Source organism: Sciurus vulgaris (assembly GCF_902686455.1).
Source record: "Sciurus vulgaris genome assembly, chromosome: 7".
In the NCBI taxonomy this organism is placed as follows: Eukaryota; Metazoa; Chordata; class Mammalia; order Rodentia; family Sciuridae; genus Sciurus; species Sciurus vulgaris.
Genome location: NC_136467.1, coordinates 62699808 through 62721165, shown reverse-complemented (window position 1 = coordinate 62721165; position 21358 = coordinate 62699808). Strand labels below are relative to the sequence as shown.

Below are 21358 nucleotides of genomic sequence, written 5' to 3'. Positions count from 1 at the left end.
AAGGAAAGAAGAGCAGAAACATTTGGAGAGGAAACTATCTTAATATTAAAATGAAGAGGAGGGATAGAAAAGAGATACAGTATAAAGAGGTAAACATCAATAACCATCATCATGACAACAGCTATTGAAAAATCACTGCATGCCAGTTATAATCTAAGCATTTAGCATGTACTTTTTGTTTTTCTCTTACCATCAGAACTCTGGTATATTGTCCCCATATATACAAATGTGAAGTGTGAGACTTCAAGACATTATGAAACTTTTACAAGAGCAAGTCCTATTAAGTGTCAGAACCAGCAATTGAACCCCAAATGTTGAAGCCACCAATCATATTCTTTACTACAACCCTTTCTAACAACAAACACAAATAAAGAAAAACTGAGGAGTTATAACAAAGAGAAACAAACTTCTATACATATAGGCAAATGAACAGGGAATTAACAGCAGATACTTGGACCTTGTTCCAGGTTCCAAGGTTTCCACACACATCTCTGCAAGATAGAGCTTTGATAGGACAGTTGACTCAAGGTACAGGAATGTTAAAGCATTCAGAAAGCAGAAAAGAAGTAATAATTTGATGTGTTCTTTGCAACTTTTGCATTGCATGCATTTTTGAGAATCCAAAGTTTTCTCTAAGACTATAACAAGTGCACTTTAAGCCAAGTTTTGTTTTATGAGATGTAAGAAACTACAGCCCAGCAAACAAAAATAGGAGATAAGCAGACATGAGTAAATGGTATATAGTATCGCTAGTTTTACAGAGGATAAAGATTATATCTGATGCAGCCTACTTCCTCTATAAAAAGATACATAATTCCCCTTTTATAACTATTCAATACAACTATTCAGTTCTTTCTTTTTTCTTTTAGAAAAGGATGAAAAGTCTCTACCATATTGTAAAAGGACAAGCAATGTAAAGTTCAATCATGTAAAATGTACCTAAATGACTAGAATACACATCTTTTTAATCAGTGATGAAAAATATTTGTTATCTTCACTGTGATGATTTCATCATGTCAAACCTTATCAAATTTTACCCTGTGAATATGTACCTTTTAGTTAGGGACTAGTACATAAAGCATTCAGCATAGGAAGCAGCATTACATATTACTGTTGTGTGCTAAATGCTGGTCTCAAATATCTGTGACTTTGACCACAGTTTTTCAAACTTGGTACTTTTTGCATTGGCCCAAATAATTCTTTGTTGTGGGTGACTGCACTGTGTATGGTAGAAGGTTTTACAGCATTCCTGGCCTCTAAACACTAGTGGTTTAGTAGCAACCCCCAAATCTTATTGTGACAATCAAAAATATCTCCAGATGTTGCTAAATAATCCCTGGAGCCAATATCATCACTTCTGATGGAGATCCACTGGCTTCTTGAAGTATGTTCTAATTATTGTTGATTAAAATAAGTATGTTGTAGACTTAAAATAAAGATAGTCTACAGCTTTAGATATTCCGGGATCTTAAAAATCTTTCTATAGCTTAGATGCTAATATAAATAGACTCAGTACAGTTGGGATTGGAATACGATGATATATATATATATATATATATATATATATATATATATAAACACATAAACATTTGTTAGACACCTACTAAATATCTGTCACTATTCCAGGTTCTGGGGATACAAAAATAAAGGACACATTTTGTTTGTTTTTTTTTTTTTTTGTAATAATGGGGATCAAACCCCAGGGTGTTGTACCACTAAGCCACATCCCCTGCCATTTTCGTTTTTTGTTTTGAGACGGAGTATCACTAAGTTACCCAGGCTGGTCTGCCTTAAACTAGTGATATTCCTGCCTCAGTCTTCTGACTTGCTGGGATTATAGGCAGCACCAACTTAAAGGGTACCCAACTTAAAGGACACATTTGGGATTTAAATTAGATCAATCATATAAATTATTCATCCAGATTCTCGCAGTTTACTTTTTTCTTCTGTTAGATGATTAGAAACCACAAATTGTGATCCCTAATACCTCATGACTATAAAGAAAAATTTTCATCTAGTTATGTTTTCTCTAGGAAATGAATATGAAAATTACCTTTGAAACAATTTTTTTTTTGTTTTTTAAAGATGCAAACCAAAATACCATGCCATTCAATATCCTTAATGCAAAGGAAGATGTATGTATATTATAGGTAAAACTTGAGTTCCAAGCTGTAAGAATTGTTTATCTACCTGTGATTTTATGTATTTATTATGAGACAATAACAATTCCAGCCAAACTCTCATAGATAAACCCAGTCTATTTACAAGAACAAGCTACATTCAAGTTTTTTCCTGTATTCTCATGAATTATTAGAACTGATTCTGTTTCTTGTTTTCTCTGTATACCCTCCCCATAATGTGCTTGAAGATTCAAAGTTTATAGCAAACAAGAAACAGAATTTACAAAATGTTCAATGCATGACCAAGTTTATTGAATTTCAGGTGAAGTTTAGGGAAATTGGACACAATATCACAAGAATGAAGGGAGAAAGTCCAAAGTATGAGCCCTGGGTCACTGTGTTAGTTTTTTTTTTTTTTTTTCTTTTTTCTTTTTTCTTTTTCTTTCCTTTTTTCTTTTTTTGTGGTGCTAGGGATCGAACCCAGGGCCTTATGCTTGCAAGGCAAGCACTCCCAACTGAGCTATCTCCCCAGCCCTGTTAGTTGGTTTTTTGTCACTGTTTTCAAAATACATGAAAAGAACAATTTAGAGGAGGAAAAATGTGCATTTCAGCTCACAGTGTCAGAGATCTCAGTTCATGGGCAGCTGACTCCGTGATCTGGGCACAGGGTCAGCTAGAAAGCAGAGAGAGAGAGAGAGAGAAAGAGAGAGAGAGAGAGACGGAGAGAAGGAAGACAGGAGAGAAGGAGACAGAGAAGGAAGCCAGGGACAATATATATAATCTGAAGGGCATGACCCTGTGATCTACTTCCTATAACCACACCCTGCCATCCAGTACTGTAGTCCTTTCCAATTATTAACCTATCTGATGAATTAATTCATCAATTATGTCACAGATCTCATAATCTAATTATTTTACTCTGAGCATTTCTGCATTATCCAACACAAGTATTGAGGAGACATTTTATGTCCAAACCATAAAAGTTATCCATGGGTGACAACTTATGGCTAAGGAAGGAAAGGAAGGGAGGTTATTTGGTATAGGAAGAGGGTGCAGAAGGGTGCAAGAGGCAAGTCAGGAGGGTCTTCAGTTCCTATTCAGAACAGAGGTCATGCATTTGGGCTGCAGGCCAGAGCAATAGAGGCCAGAAGAACCCCTTACCATCCTGCAATCTTTAAAGAATGCCTCATGCAATTAAAGCTGATTCTGTGCTTCTGCATCAGCTGTTTGAAACAGGGCTTCCTGGAAGAGCCTGACAAATTAATGTTTCCTTTGATGAAAGTAACCTAAGAGAAGGTTGGACCCATTTGTAAAATGAATTCAGGTACTTGAATTCACCTTCCAGAGTAGATAATATTTTTCAGACCACAACTGAAGAATAAAGGTTGAAGATACTAATAACCCCAAGAGGGAAACATATTAGAAAGCGATTAGTGTCAGTCTAAATGACCAGATAGGCATCTTCTGCTGTTTGTAGAGGGAGAGAGGGAAAACATACAGTCTGTTAGGTTCCAGAAGCAGCAAGAGGTCACCAATGAGGGAAAGGACAAGAGAGGGGAATCTTGGTGCAAATGTGAAATTTATCCTCTTCCTTTTCAGTTTAACCCCAAATTGACCCTGTCAAGAAATATTCAGAGGACAAAGAGAAGCTAAACCAAGAGTCCTTTCGTCTCATAATCAGCTGTGCTCAGGAAGCTTTGATGGAGGGGGTGGGGTGTATTAGATGAAAATCAGCCCACACCCCAAGATACAGTGACAGTCGGCAAGCCCTGACTCTCTTTGAGGAGGCTCCAGCCTGCCCCTTGCAGCGCCTGCTGCCCCTCTTTGCTCCATTAGAAATAATCACTCCTAAGTGGCCCATCATCAGTGCCAGCATGATTTTTTTTTTTTCAATTTGCTAAAAGCTTTTCCCTTGGCCCATTTTTATTCTCTTTTGTTTCTAAGTAACTATTTTAATTCCCTCTTCCCTTTATTTTGCAGTTAACTGACTTGAAAAAATTTGATATGAAATGGGGCTTACAGACTTGTTTCTTCTATTCTTTCGTACACCCCTCCCCCACCCTTAGTAACAGCCATTCAGCCATTGCATTTGCATTAACCAACAGATCTATTAATGGAGTATTGTTTTGCCCTTTGAAGACAAAGAAAAAAGACACCTCCGTTTGGAATATACTCTTTTCATATATATTTCATACATATGTGTGTGTGTGTGTGTGTGTGTGTATACACTTTTTTTTGCGACAGATAGCTTCCTTTTAAATTCAGAAATGAAATGGCATTGAGGTCCTAAATTGCTCTCATCTAAAATGTTTTACGCCCATCTTCACTTTTCTAGATTATGATCAATTTTCCCTCAGAATGAGTTATTCAAATTGAGCCCAGTCTTCTAAATCCTTAGAAAAACAATGCCTTAGCACTTTGGGTCTATTCTACTCACTTATCACTTGGCATATTCTGCCTGGTACTCACAGATATTCTTCTTTTTTTTTTTTCAACATATTATTTATTTTCTCAACTGGATTGCAATCTTCTCAATATTAAAGATCATGTCATTCATTCAACAAATGTATTTGAACATCTAACTTTTGGTAGACACAATCTAATCACTTGTGATCTAGCCAAGAAATCATCAAATAAAAATTTCTACCCCCGTGGGGTTTATATTCTTTTGCAGGGAGACAAAGAATAAAAGTCAGTAAGCTATAGAGTTTGTTAAATACAACAGAAAAAGAAATAGAACACCATATGAGAATCTGAAGTATAAGAAGAGAGGTCTATAATTTTAAATAGGGTGGTCAATGTAGATAAAAGAATAAGCCATGTGAATAATCAAAAGAGGGGCATCCAGGTAAAGGATATATTCCAAAGCAGGAGTTCCCATCAGGGTATTGGGAAGACTGTGACAGGAACAGAGAGTACAGCTTAGCATGTATTGATTTGGGATCCTACTAACTTCGTAGTGTAGAGGTGAGGGGGAAAGCAGTTGGATATAGGAGTGTAGAGATTCAGTAATCTCTGGATTGAAATATTCATGTGGTATTAAAGTCATGAAATTGAGTGATATCCACTACAGAAGTGAGTTTAAACAAAGAAGTCTGGGAGATGTAAAGAAATGATTTGTAAGGTAAGAGAAAAATTAAGAACATGAGGTATCATGGAATTCAAGTGCAGAAATCATATTGAAGAATCAGGAAATAACATTCTATTGGTCACGTGAAATGAAGGCTGAAACCTGACCATGTATTTAGCAACCTGTAAGGTCATTGATAATTTCAACAAGAGCAGTATCAGCAGAGTGATGGAGACACAGCCTGAATAGAATGAGATTAAATGAGAATGTGAGGTGCAATGGGATGAATATTTATATCCCAGAAACTTATTATTGAAAATCTCTTCTCAATGTGATGTTTTGTAGAGGTAAGTACATTGAGATCTAACTAGGTCATGAGGATCTACCCCTTACATATGGAATTAGCATCCTTACAAAAATAGACCAGGGAGCTACCTTATCCTCTTCAGCTTTGTTCAGTCCTCTGCTGGAACTGAGACCAATTACTTCTGAATCACAACTAATTTGACTAGTGTTCTAGAGTTTAGCTTAATTCTTCTTGCTACCCTCTGACTTCTGTTTCTGTAGTTCTATCTAAGAGTCTTTCCAATAGTTGTATAGCTGGGCTGGGGATATAACTCAGTTGGTAGAGTGCTTGCCTTGCAAGCACAAGACCCTGGGTTCAAATCCCCAGCACCACAAAAAAAGAAAAAAAAAAAAAAAAAAAAGGAATAGTTGTATAGCTGACCTGGGATCTCTAACTCTAACCGTAACCCTAATTCCTTTTGTTACCCTATCCTGTGTGTCAGTCTATCTCATGGCTGAGGTCTGGTTATGGATCTACTAGGACCCTGTGCTGCAAGGTCTCTAGCATTGGTTCTGCCGTTATTTCTACCTTCTGAACAATTCTGCATGCCAAACCCCACTCTCCTATTCACTTCTACTCTAAAATATTTCCTGGTTCCCACAATTCACCTTGTCTGCCCTGTTGTAAACTTTTCCTTGTGTTGACAACTTTTAGATTTTACAAGAAGTTGAACTGCAGATGACATAAATATACATGAGTAGGTAGTGTTCTTGTCTTATTAACTCTGACCTTTGAATACTATTGTTACTATAGGTAAGGAACTTTGACAACTCAGTTATTCTCCTTCCTATTTATTGATTTCCAATGGCTAATAAAATGTCAACAATTTTCTGAGTACCTCTGATTTTTAGGTACTCATTTAATGCCTATTTCCTCCTGAGAGTCTCAGGTTCATAGTTTTCCTCCAACTTTCCAGATGGTAAAAGTACATTTTCATAGAGAACAACTGGTAAGAGTACTTCAGATATGAGCACATGGACTGCAGTGTGTTCTACCCAGAAAGTCTAATGCATTAATTTCCGGTGGAATAGGGATTTTTGTAGGAACTTATCCTATGCATCACATAAATGACTAAACATTTTTAAAGAAAATCGTTATCTATTTTGAAAGGTTTGGCAAAAAAAAAAAAAAAAAACAAGAGTTCATTTTAATTCAGCCTATCTTACAAAGAATACTTAAGAACAATTGCTCATAAGAAAAATATAGATAGGACAAAGAGTACAAATTTTTATTTCTGCTTGTTAGATTTAAATAGTTATCAATTTGCTCAAATCTCTGTGCCTTATTTTTTCTGTACAAAGAAAAAAATAACACTTGCATATAGTAAGTGATCATAAATGTCCAATATCATTCTCTAATAAATCCTTTTACATAAAAGTAAAATCAAAGTTACATAAAAGTAAAATCAAATGATTGGTTTATTTTTGCTTTATTTTTAAAGTTTAAAATGAATTACAATGGACCTTAGACATACAACTAAAGTACCATACGGTAGAGATGGCAAAACCATTTATAAAAATCCAAATGTGCATAGAGAGTGGTGCTAACTAGCTGGCATATCAAATAGTTCCATGTGGAATAATAATTAAGGACTATTGCCGAATATCAGTTATGACAGAGACTATGTAGTTTATTTATTGTTTGGAAAGAATTTAGGAGATTTGGACCCCTCTCTCATTTATTAAGACTCAAAAACTAAGTTAGTTAGTTGATTTATTGGAAAAAGCTACATTTTGAAAAGTGATAGAAATTGTAAATAGCAATCAGAAAAGTAAAAGAAAAACATTCAAGACAATAAAAATGAGAGAAAATAGAAAAGCTTAAAATCTAAAAATATTTTGAAATAGATACTTTAAAATAAAGTAATATTTATGCTTACAAGACTAGGTTTTACATTTGTACAACAAACAGCAAATTGAATAGTTATTCTGCCCAAACCCATGGGTGGATAAAAGTCAACCTGCAGCACAATTTAATTGCCATTGTCATTGTTGGGGTCTAAAGTATTTTGGAAACACCTAAAAATTATATTGCACCCTGAGAACAAACTGTGAAGTCAACACATAATGAATGATAATGACAAGTGGAAAATCTACCTTAAAAGACACAGAAAGCTTCCCACATAAGCAAGATTTGATTATATCCTGACTGAAGGCACCAGCATAATCCAAAGAATAAGTTTGTCAGAAACAGAATAGGTCAGACATTTGATTTTCTCAAAAACATAGACAAGACTTACAAAGTAAACCAAAGACAACATTTGTCTAAAAATTGTTAATGGAAAATGGGAGTAAGATCAGCCATGTTGCACTGTATATATAAAATTGTGTAGGGGATTTGGACAAAAATTTCCAGGGTTTAGATCTGGTTTTCTATTTATCAGTCATGGACTTTGAAAATAACATCTCAGATTCAGTGTCTTCACCTCATCTCTGAAAATTGGGGATGAAATATCACTTCTTTATGGAATTATTGTGGATAGAACACAAAACTTCACTAAATCATATTTATATTACATTCATTAAGCCAATTCCCTTTGTGAATTGGCTTTGTTGTGATTCCATACAAAATATCAAGCAGCCTTCTAATTTTGATATGATTTCTTGTGTAGCTTGAGAATTCACTGACCATATAATTCAAGAATCACCATGCCTGTGACCATTGTATTTCTCATTATAAACGAATAGATTGGATTTCTACTATTATAGGTCAGTCTCATGATCTTCATTAGTGTCAGTCTCTTATGTCAGCAATGTGGCATGTTTCAGAGAAACCCAAAAGTCAAGATTCATAACTTTTTAACAAATACTGCCACAGTTAAGTATGTAAATAAATTATTCTGTGCAAGAAATTCTGTTTCCAGAGAAGTAAATGATAAGAGAATACATATAGATACATGGTAGAATATCTATCACTCAAATCTAGGATGAGGGGAACATGGAAAGAATTCCCCCTGTTCTCTCACTTATGCTAATAAAGGATAAAACACAAGATGATCTCCTTTGATTTAATATCTTGAACTATTTTGTTATCCCCTAGATTAATACTCAGATATCTTTTCTTAGAAATATTATCCAAGTAATCTTTTGAAAGGAAAATTTGTTCATATCATGCTCCTTAATTTTTTCAATGATTCCACATGGCCAGGGAAGTGTAACTCACTTACAGAACAATCTAGCTTCCTTGTCTTAGAGACGGGGACCAGACAGTAATGTTCATCCCTTAAGGCAAGCCTGTGGCCCTAGTTGGAGTTCATTAGATGAAGAGACAGCTGGGCAAATTAGATTCTCTTCTAGGAATTAGGAAATGGAGAAGCAGAGACTAGTTGTTTTCTGCCTGATGTTGGACCTAAAATATGTAAACTCAGAAGTTAACTTGTCTTCTATGAACTACAGAGCAGGGAAAACTGGTCTAGTTAGAAGGAAAAAAATGACACAGATGCACAAAAAAGCAGAAAAGAAAGTTATCTTAACAAGATTTTCTCCTTGTTTCTGTTTCTAAGGAAAAACTGAATTCCCATAATTGGTTTTTTTTGGAACCACCTGAATATTTCTAGTAAATTTTCCTTTTCTGCATAAGCAGTATTGTTTATAAAATACTTGTGGCTATATAGTTAATTCCCTTAGAACATCCAATCTATCATGATGTGTTTCTTAAGTGATTTTCACTTACAAATGAGGCAGTCTCCTCTCCTACCATCTCATGACTTACCCTTGAATCTCCAGCTGTATCAAGCAAACAACTCACATGAATTTTTGAGCTTCCTGTATCTGGTGTCATTGTGTTTCAAAATACTGCTTCCTCCTTTTCTAATATCCACCCATTCTGAACTTCCTACTAAATGACTGCATATCCTTAGGAATGACTGCCACTTCCACTGTACTTTAGAGATGCCTATATTATTGCATATATAAGAAAAATGATTTGCCTGTCTCTTTCCCCAATGCCCTATAATCTTGTAAGTGGCAAATATCTAATCTTTTATGTTTTTATATTTTATGTCAGCATCCCAATTTAAAATGCACAGTTATGCTGGCATGAGTTCTGATATATTCACATCTTCCAACCATTCATAAAATAAGATATATTATATATCTTTTATAATATCATCTATCATATAACATATTATTTATGATATAATATATATATCATATATAGAATACTCAGGCAATTATTGTATTTTTTTCTGGGGCAAAAAAAATTAAAGTAAAATCTGAGTTCCTACAGAGTCATATTCTTCTTGCTTTCTCAACAGCACATAGAAGTTCTGATAATTATTATTAGTCATGGGTGCAACTGCCTAAAGCTTCTTAAGCTGTTTTGTCAATGTCAACTTTAAATCATATTTGATGTATTAAGTGGCAGGATAAAACCAATAACAGCAACATCCTGGGACAGAGCCAAAATAAGAACTGTGAAGGATCATTTGCTGCTTCATAACTGCATTGACCTGGACACAAGTGGGGATTAAAGGACAGCAGGCTACCTAATCAGCCACTGTCTGGAGAGCTGCCGTCGGGTTCTCACAAGCTGAGAGGGCAGTGGGAATGACAGAAGGACAGGTGTACATTTGAGCTGGTTGTCAGGAAACAGAGAAGCCTGCAATGTAGCCATCAGAATTGAACAATGAGGTGTGCTGGTCCCACTGGAGTGGATCAGTCACATGGCCAGGATAGCAGGTGATAAAGTATGCATGAGGAAGTCTGAAAGTCTGAAGAGTGCTGAGAAGGAAGAGGAGGAGTGTTTCTACATTCTACATGCCGTTGCCCTAAAAAGGGGGAAAATAACAGAATGAGTTTAACTTTAGACAATTGTTGAATTAAAATGTTACCGAAGTCTGATCACAAACCAAAGTACAGTCATGTTGTTTAGAGAGTTTCAAAACATTTCTGTGGTGCATTTATGAGTAGTGTGCATTTTTGTTTGTATCTCCAGAGTCCCTTAAGAGTTCTTTGGTCACTTTCTTTCCCCCCACCCAGTGATGCCACAGGGATAGCCATCTAACTCCTTAGTCCCACCAAATAATCCCAATCTGGGCTAGATGTGGTCTTTCCTAGGATTTTGACAGAACTTAGAAAAATCTCCTTTCATAAAAATGAGATTCTGTTGTTCTTATATGTTATCAAGTAGGTAAAGGTTAAGAGATAATGACGGTGACACAGAGGGAAAGAATATTCAGCCACAATGAAACACTTCTGAGTTTCAACCTGGCAGGCATTTCTTTTTGGTTACAGGAGACAGCTGCTTTTTTTTGCTTAGTGTAGTCTGAGTTGGATCTGCACATATTAGCAAGAGAGTCCCAATGAATACAACTGCCTATTCATTAACCTATCAGTTTTTTACCTGTTCTATCTCATTGCAACAGGCATATGCCCATGTGCAGCAGCTGTATGATTAGAACAAAGAAAAAACAAATGATAGTATAGATCTAGCACTGGTCCTCTTAAGACAAAGCCACTTACCACCATGACAGTGGTGCCCCCAGTGAGAACAGCACTTGAATCCATCACTAATGTGCTTATTTTTCTCATGATTGAGATGCAAGCAAATTTTAATAGCAATAGGCAAGGTAAATGAATTAAAATGTAACATTTATTTTTTTGGCTCCTCACAAAGTGAAGCATCCTGAGTAGAAAATTATCCTTAGCACACACCGAATTAGACCCTGAAGCTTTAGAAGCCAAAGGAGCTTGACCTTGACATGGTCAAAAGCACAATTTACTTTTTAATAATGCATAATGGCTTTTCTCATATCAGTGAAAAAAGAAACAGGGATAGCACATTTTCAAATTGACTTTAGAAGTAATAGACTTGCGGCCCCTGTCTTCCTTAACATTTCTCTGCTGGGACCTCAGGCATGTTCCACAGTGAAGTGCTGACCATAGACAGGTGTCCAACAGAGGTAGTATGGAGCTCTGTTTGACTCAGCATGTGGTAGGAGCTGAACACTTTCTATCCACTTTACCTCTGTTAACCATGCTTCTCCTCCTATCCTGTACTGATAATTTCTGGTTATAGCACAAGATTCTACTCAGTAAGACAGCATCCTATTCTCTATACTGATCTGTGTACAATTTTATTTGGGACTGAATGTCAGAAGCCACAGCGACTCCCTCCACTGGGCCTAGAGTATTGCAAGCCACTATCATAAGGTACCTTTACCTTGGAAATCTGTGTGTTGAGTCAAATCTAAAGACTCAGTATTGTTCATGCATGCTCAGTATAGTTCTATTTAGCTGCTGTCGTGGTATGCAGTCTTGTGTGAAAGACTATTCTGTGTGTTCCTGCCTTCTTTATTTTTACCTTCCTGTCCCCAAAATATCTAGAGCACTGCCTTCACCACAGACTTATAAAATAAACTCCACAGGCCATGATTTACTACTGGATTTGAAAATATATAAATAGCTCACTAGGAGGTCATTGCAAAATGATAGCTTGGTTCCATGTGTGAGAAATGGTAAGAATTGGTCATTTTCTAAGAATAATTTGAAGTCTATCTTGTATGATTTGTGAGAAAGCAGATACGGTATGTGCCAGAAATAGAGTAATTAAAAATGACAGAAAACAGTTTTGACCCAAATAACTGGAAATATTAAATTTGCCATTATTCTTGTTGGGGATAACTGAGGGAGGAGCAGCTTGAGGGTACAGAGTTGAATAGCCAGTTTGTATAAACTATGTTTGTAAAGTAGAGATTTCTGGAGTAACCAGGACCACCCTCTCATCTGACACCAATTGCAAAGTTTAGGAACCTCCAAGATTACCCTCCTTTCTGACAGAGATTGCAATTTCAGGGGTCAGAAAGATCATCCTCAAATTTGATAATTTCCTAGAAAGGTTCACAAAGTTCTTTGAAAATGGTTATGCTCAATGTTACAATTTATAACAGCAAAAAGATACAGAGTAAAATCTGCTTAAGGCAGAGGTACAAGGGCAGAGTCCAGGAGAAGTCCACACTCAGATCTCTAGCAGTTACTTCTCCAGGCAATAATGTCGGACAATATGCACAGAGTATTGCCAATCAAACAATACTGAGCCCTGATATCCTGAGCCCTGGTATCCAAAGTTATTTTTGGAGCTTGATCATGTAGGCATGACTGACCACCCACTTGACTATCTTACAATCTTCAGCACCTCCACAGGTTGAGCTGATAAAACTTGTCCCAAAGCCCTCACCACAAAATACATGGCCCAGAGCACCTAGTTAAGAAAGACAATCATACCAGACAGGGCATTCAAAGGACTTAGAGATGAACTCCCAGGAGGCATCAGTAAAAGCCAGACCCTTCGTTATACAAGATTAATTCTTTACTATACAGATGTTAAAAAGAAAGTAAGTTTAGAAGTCTAGAATTCAGGGAAATATTCTTATATTATAAATATTCTGGGTGTTGCAGAATGTAGCATGAATTAGGGTCCTATATTCTATGTTCTTTGTACTGAAGTTATGTATCTCAACTCAAGAAAAGGATGACTGATAAAAATTTTGAAAAAAAAATTTCGAAAGAATTTTTTTAATGCCAACATAACACTCCTATCAAAATCATTTTAATGTGTTTATTGTAAATTATTTTTAACTTGCTTTTATAAATTATTTTTGCAGCATTATTATATATTACAAAATCCATGACTGGAGCACATACACTATTTAGTTTAAAAGATTTCTGTAGCCCAAATAAAACCTTTTAATAAAAATAACTCATTGAAATAACATAATTTGGCCTGTCAATGAATTATCATCTTTTCTTAGCCAAAACAAAAAGACAGATGATGAAACATTGAGTGCAAAGGAGTCATTTTTTTCCTGTTGTTGTTGCTTATTACACAATGCATTTGGTGGGGATCTGAACTTGCACAAACCACATTAACTAAAATGATAAATAGGCCTGGTGATTAAGCCAGGTGGCAACGCTCTAGTTTGTGTGGCTGCTGAAATGGATACATGGGTATGGGAGGAAACATGGGACTCCCTTCCTGGGGCTAGGGGAGTTTGGGCCTGCTGAAGAGGTGTTGTGATTGATTTCTTTAGAAGAGAGTGCCAGCTGGAGTGTGCATAAATGGCTCCTTCTGGATTCTCCTTAAAAGCTAAATTGATGGCAACTTCTGAAAAGAGCAGCTCAGACCTCTATCCTTGTAGCATAAAGATAAATCTTGATTTCTGCTACCACAGAAGTAAGTGAAAGTAGGAAAAGGTCAAATAATAATAATTATTATAATGTACTCTCAGTGAAGGAATTAGAGAAATAGATTGTAACTCATCTACCAAAATAAGGAGGTAATTGCAATTGTGGTGCTCTTCTTTGTTAGGAGAGATTTTAGGAACCCATCTGTGCAGATTGTTTCTTTTTTATTATCATTACATAAACTAATTACATTAGGGAAAGGGGGCATTTTAATTAAAAGGCTGTTTTAAAGAGTTATAATTCTACTATGTCATTAAATAACCTAATTTGGTGCCAAATTTGTTAAACAGTATTTCTGAAAACAGTTGTTTGCAAATTATTTGTAGTAACCACATTTTCAAAAAATATATTGTTCCCTTTTATTTTTCCATTTTGACCAGAAGAATATAGGACAGTAATATATGCCAACCATCTCAATTTTGGGGATACAAAATTTTTCTATAAAAGAACAAAAATATTTCATTTTATAAAGTATGCATATTTGTTTGTGTATGACAGGTTTAACTAGGATAATTGCCTCAGAACATGATAAGTTGCAAAGGGAAAACACTGGGGGAGGCAGAAAGATGGATAGAGACCCACACAACTAATATTGTCATCAAAAGACATTGCTGCTGTATAAACTCATTTTTTCTTTGAATAAAAACTTCATCCACATAAATTATGCTACTTGGATAACATCAACTGTCCCACATAAAACTGGTGGTTGTTTTTAACGCATTTTCCATTTCGTTACCCCTTTCCCATTCATCCATTGAATTCAGACAGGGATTTCTATCTAAATTTTGGGGAATGGAGAAAGCAAAGAATCAAGCACAGAAGTATGGAAAAATGAGAAAAAGAATAACACGCAAGAGCAAAATGAAAGCTTAGAAAAGATGAAGTACCTGGTGAAAGAGGTAGAAACAGGAATTTAAACATCATGATTTATTTTAATATTCTCTCTGCTTGAAATGCTGAAACATTCTTATTCAAATATTGGATGTGAAAAACATTACAGAAACCACTTTTGTATTTAAAAATGCCATAAAGTGTAAAGACTAAATACTATTATCTTAATCATTGTACTTATTGATGAAATAGTATCTTCTACTTAGTAGACATGCACAAAATATATATTGAATGAATGAATGAATGAAGACAACATTTCACTCAAATTCTCAAGTAGGACATGGCAGTTCCTGCTAGCAGCAATGATTTTTAAAAGTTTTTTTGCTCTTCAATATCATTCCCCAGGGAAGCTGGCAAACTGAAATCTGTTCCATTAATGCCAGCAGGGGAGTATATGTGTGAAGAGACTAAGTAAACATTTATTGTACCCGATGGCTCAATGAACTATCCACGTGAGTTCTTAAGAAACTTGAAAATTCTTGGCAGTATTTATACTTAGGATGAACTCTACAAATACTATTTATGGATGTCATACTTAAAATTTTTATTTTTGAGTTAGTTGAGGTTTTTCAATCCAAAACTGCTGGGCTAATCTGTAAGCATATCTCCTTTCCCTTTGGTAACAAGTTCATCTCTTAAAATGTTCTCTTAAACTTTTATGCTAGATTTTCTATCTAAATCAGTATCAAGATGTCTTCCAAGAGCACATTAGTAGCCATATATTTTTTAACATATGATGCTCTTTGTCTAAAGATGTAGAGGGTACTAGCCTAGCACATATTGTCCTGGGTCCAATCCCCACCACTGAAAAAAAACATTTTTTTCCCATGTTGACAAATGTAACCACAATGACAAAGTGTCTTTTGCCAAGTGTCTAAGATATGCAGATTTCTTTTTCGGTGTTTTACATGTTAATGAGCATAAGGTTTTATCCTATTATAAAAAAAGAAAAAAGAAATAAAAGCCCTGTATATAGATCATACATTTTTGAACTGAAATTCAAATCCAACACTCTGGTTATGGTAGACTTACTCCACCAAAGTTACGTTTGAGTTACAAAAATCTTGTGAGGTCAGTAGGCAAAGGGTAGTTTTCTTTTCTTTATTCTGCTACAGTTGATATTTGTTCAGTCTGCATTTACATGAATATTTATTAGAATTACAGAAATTCAGAGCAGGAGAAATTTATGTATAATACAAATTAGCAATTATCAGGAATTATGGCTTTAGTGCCACTAAATAGTCTTAATTATTGTGGGTATTCAAAAGTATTTGTAATATGTGCTATCTTTATTGATACCACATGAACAATAAAAGTAGAACATTTAAAATATTGGCTATTAGTTTAAAATACCTAGAATTAGATTTTTATTCTCAAGATCTTATGTGATAATTTAATACAAAGTAGATTCTTAGTCCTAATAAGGTATGTCTTTATTCATGTTTCCAAAAAGAGTTGATTTGTTTACATACATATATATATATATAGAGAGAGAGAGAGAGAGAAAGAGAGAGAGAGAGAGAGAGAGAAAGAGAGAGAGAGAAAGAGAGAGAGAGAAAGAGAGGAGAAAGAGAATCCATCCAGATTAGCTATTTAAAATTTTACACTGTCATATTAATATTGATGAAGGCAGTGTTTTAGGAAAGGTGGAACTATAGGGTAGAAATATACAGATATAACTTTTTAAAAAGAAAAGATAAACAAAAATGAAGAGTAGAAGGAGAAAAGGAAACTGCTTAACTTGATCCAAGTTACAATAGAATTAAATGATTCATTTTTTAATTTTTGTACCCTTTTTGCAGAGTGGGTCTTATGTATCAGTTCTTAAATGTGTTTAATTATTTGAAAGTTATATGAAGGAATAAATTCAGTAATCTGTCTCTGTTGTTTTAAAATACATCAAAGTTCCATGACCTATTAATGTATTCATTAATTTGATATTTGAAACTTAATCAGGAGTTAACTTCTTTATGAGAATGCCTGCTTTACCGATGTCTGAAGTTATATTTACTTGCATATTTACCCAACTTAAATTATTATACCTAGAAAACAGAACAAAAGAATGTCAGTTTTATTTCTTAAAATTATTATGGTTCAAGTTATTTGGAGCCTATTTTATTAAGAAAACGTCTTCGCTTTTATGGATTCATCAACTCATGTATACGTGGGTGTTTATCATAGTATTACTTATAACTAAGATAAAAAAGAAGTAACCAAAGTGGTCAATAAAGGGAATATGTACATAAGATGTGTGCATGAGGAAACACAGTGTTCATTAAGTCCAGCTAGAACCATAGTCACTGATTTACAAGGACCTCGAGGATGTTGTAAAAAGTAGTTACTAATATAAAATACAAACATATCTCTATTTGTGTATGTTTAAGTGCATAGAAAGTGTTACAGAAGAACAATTTGAAGCTATTAATAGTAACAACTCAATGGGAAGTGGAAATAGGGTATTGAGGAAAACTTTTACCCTCAATTCTTTTATATATTTAAATTATTTACATTAAATTATAGTAATAGTTTAATTTGAAAAGTTTTATAATTTGAAAAGTACTTTATAGAATTTATAACCAAATTAACAGAGGACCTGAAGTTTATTAAAATAGGAATTTCAGTTGTTGCACCATAAAATGCACCTGAACATGATCAAGAAAATCATGCCTCATAATTAGTGGTTGGTGATTTTGTGGCCCACACTGATTTACCTCCAATATTCTTTTGTTCTTTTTGAATTAAAGGTCTCATTCGTTTGCAAGAACTCATCAAAGCTCCGTCAAGATATAATCTTCGACTTAAAATCCGTCAACTGCCTGCTGATACAAAGGATGCAAAACCCTTACTAAAAGAAATGAAGAGAGGCAAAGAATTCCATGTAATCTTTGACTGTAGCCATGAAATGGCAGCAGGCATTTTAAAACAGGTAATTTTACATTACTTAAGTTAAATCCTTAGTCTCTTTATAAACTTACACTTGAAATATGATCTTCTTTAAAAATAAACACAATGTCATTGTTACAGTCAATTAAAAAAAAAACAGGGAAATTACCTTTGTGAAATTTTATAATACAAAGTGAGGTAATTGCTTTCAATTATTGTCTTAAAGAAAATTAATATAAATATAGATACTCGTCAAAGCAGATTAAAGTTGTGAGAATATTTTCAAGTGCCTACAATACTGTTAATGAGATTATTGACTAATGAGATAGATACTTCTGTTTTATACTGAAATGAGGGAATAAACTACTAAGAGTCAATGACTGAATAACTCATCCATTGTAAACAGAGTAGGAAAAAAGAAAATAGAAATACTCTTTACCTGTTGTCTGCTGTGAGATGCTTTATATATTTAACATTATTTCATCATCACCACAACCAAAAGAAGTAAGGACTATATCTACTTTACACACAAAAAAACTGAGTCTCGTTTCAGAATGACTAACTTGACCAATGCAAGGAAATGGCAGAGGGGTTAATGTCTCACCTAGATTTATTCCAGAATAAAGCAATGCCTACCTAAAAGAACACTTCAAAATTAATCAAATGAAACAGTTTGCAGCAGTAAAATAATGAAAAGTCAGCATTATTCAGACCAAACAGCAAACATGAAAAATAGAAATTATTATTCCTCTATATCTTGCAGGTTAGGGAACTGAAGTTGGGGGTTAAAATGTTAGTAGAAGGCAATATATTCACTAGGTAGTAGAGTGTAGGATTGAATTCATATCACTAGATTTTTCTTTCTTAAGCTTATTTTTTTTAAATGCACCTGGGGGCTTTGGATTAGTCAACTATTTTCAGACCTCTCATGCATAGGATAAAATGTCTGCTGGAGAGTTATACAGATTCAAATGACAAATTATATTCCATTAAATATAACTACTGATAACAAATGCCTGCTATAACATGGTTAGTTTATTAAGCAGATGTTTGTCCAATATTCCAATATGAAGGTTGCTTTCACTATAGTAAAATATTTAATTTGATTTGAAAATTTGCTCTAGTTTATGTTTGGTAGCAAAACATATGAGGGGTTTTGTTTTTTGTTTTTGGATTGTTTAGTAATAAATAAAATGATGCAATAAACTAACCACTAAAATCTAGAATTTATTTTTCACATAATTCCCAAACAATTCCTGATCACATTTCGAATACACAGATTGGAAAGAAGACCTTTCTCTGGCTCCCAGAGCACTTGACTATTCCAGTAACAGAACTTTATCCTTTTCCTCTTGGCTTCTTACAAATATGTAAAGGATCAATTATCTTTTCTTTAAAGAACTAACTGACTTACTTTGCTCTCTGGAGGGTAAGAATACCTGTAAAAATTAGTGACAAAATTGGCCTATTGACTTTCTGCCTTCTATTGTGTATACCCATTATCATACACTTTTTTTCCTATATAAACCTGTTTGGTATGCAAAATGAAAGCAGATCTAAAATAATATTTAAATATATTCAACAGAAAAAAATATTTAACTAGTCAATGAAAAACAGAACAATGGTAAAATAAGACTCTAAAAGTCGAAGTGCAACCAGTGACATTATCATACAACATGCACGCTCTGAGGACCAGTAACACTGGCAGGCCACATACAAGGTGGCTTTTGTTTGTTTGTTTGTTTTAACTTATCTCAGAAAGTATTTGTCTCACATTTGGATGTCAGTTATTCTAGAAACCAATTCAAGAAGAAAACAAGTAGCTTCCTTTTAGTAAAAGTGGCAGCGCATTCAATAGAAATCTATTTTATGGTTTATGCAATTTTCCTGAGATTCCTCAGCATCAGCTAATGTTGAAACATGGAAGAGATAGTATTTTAGTCAGTTTTTTTGCTGCTGTGACTAAAGGACCCAACCAGCACAATTGTAGAGGAACAAAGGTTTTTTTTAGGGGCTCACGTTTCAGAGGTCTCAATCTACAGACAGCAGAATCCATTCCTCGGGGCTCGAGGACAGGCAGGACATCATGGTGGAAGAGTGTGGCAGAGGGAAGTGACTCATGTGATGATCAGAAAGCAGAGAGACTCCACTGTCCAGATACAAAATATGTAACCCATAGCCACGCCCCCAATGAATCCCTTCCTCCAGCCACCCTCCACCTCCCTCCAGTCACCACTCAGTTTATCCCATTAGGGATTAATTCACTGATTAGATTAAAGCTATATCCAATCATTTCTCCTCCCAACCTTGCATTGTCTCACATATGAGCTTTTGGGATACACCACATCCAAATCATAATAGATAGTTTAGGAGTTGAATAGCAGAAATGTATGAGCTGTTAGCTAGTCTGGTCTCATTCAAGAGTAAATGTTAGGTGTATCCAGAAAAAGAGATGACCTTAATCAAGTTAAACTTGTTGGCTTGTTGTTTATTTAAATTATCTATTTAAACTGACTGAGCACTTACTAAATATTAAACAACAGTGAGTTTGAAGTTTCCTTGTCTGAAAGCTTTAAAAGTGAGTGGAGCTTGTGACTGATTAGATTTTCCTCTGAAGTAAGTTGAGTGCACTAATTGGGGACATACTTCAACAGATGATTCCACGTTTATCCAGATATGTCACAGAGAATCCCCTAGGGGAGAGTCAAGATGCTCTGAAGTAAAACCTCACAAGGACATTCTATCACAGAGAAAAAATAGCAATCAAGAACTTCAAAGTCTAGATCAAAAGTGTGAAATCAAAACCTCTAGATTAGAAAAAATGGAAAAGCTGATGCAAATAACTACAATAGGAAGAAGTAAAATAAAGTTAAACCTAAGAGATATGTATAGAGATCCGCCCTTCCCAATTTTAAATCTTGAGCAGTACAATTTTGGGATATAACTCAAAGAATAAATTGTTCGCAAATTATATAGCTAGAAAAACTGAATAAGCAATTTGACATACAGTATTTTTAACAGTACACCAGATTAATTTGGGAGATTTCTAATGTTATTTTTATTTTAGAAAAAATAATCTCTGATATTTCAAGGAGAGATGATACATAGCACAATCAATTTTCTGTTGAGGCTACTCTTTACTATTGGTACATAAAGACACTGATTTTATTTTTTGTGTGCTTTGAGGTATTAATACAGTTCATTCAAAAGTAGTAGCAAGACAAAATGCTATAAAATTAAAGGAAGATCCAAAGCAAGGTTTTTAAAATTATTATAAACTAATCTTTTAAGACAATATTCCTGTTGTTTGATTTTGTGTGTGAGATTGCAGTATAGGTACTTAATAAAAAATATTCTCTTCTATTTTTATTTATAGCTTTTTCTAGATCATACATCGTAACCCATAACTTATTCTCATTTTCAAAATCAAAGGCTGAGAGAAAGTTAGTGAAAGTCACGAACAGACCCCAGTTACCCATTATAAATTTCTTCTCACAGAGATGAAGAAACTTGTAACAGTGCAGAACACCCATATCAGAAGCAAGCCGTCCTCTTCCCCACCTTCTCCTCAATGCCTTCCTACCAGTTACCAAAACACAATTAACCTCTGCCTCTTGGCAGAGGTTCGAAATGCCAAGGTTTTCAAATTATCAAGGAAAAGGAAAATTTTTAGAATGCATAGGTTCTAAAATGAATCTATATGCTTGAAAATATAAAATACATCATTTTATAAAATGACATAGATTATGAATGTCAAAGAAGAAAATAAAAATGGAATCAATTGGTTTGTAGCCCTTAAAATGGAATCGGGAAGCCATTATGAATCAGATCTCAGGTACTTTGTCTGCTGAACCTTGGAACTGAG

The 21358-nt window shown here is 34.5% G+C and overlaps 1 protein-coding gene across 1 annotated transcript in view; it reads left to right on the top strand.

Annotated features, from left to right (window-relative positions):
* GRIK2 (glutamate ionotropic receptor kainate type subunit 2) overlaps window positions 1-21358 on the top strand; it is a 677480-nt gene that overhangs the window by 230069 nt on the left and 426053 nt on the right. Inside the window, exon 5 of the mRNA XM_079148658.1 lies at window positions 17355-17536. Within this exon, the coding sequence (XP_079004784.1) occupies window positions 17355-17536 (182 nt within the window). The remainder of the gene's footprint in view (window positions 1-17354; window positions 17537-21358) is intronic.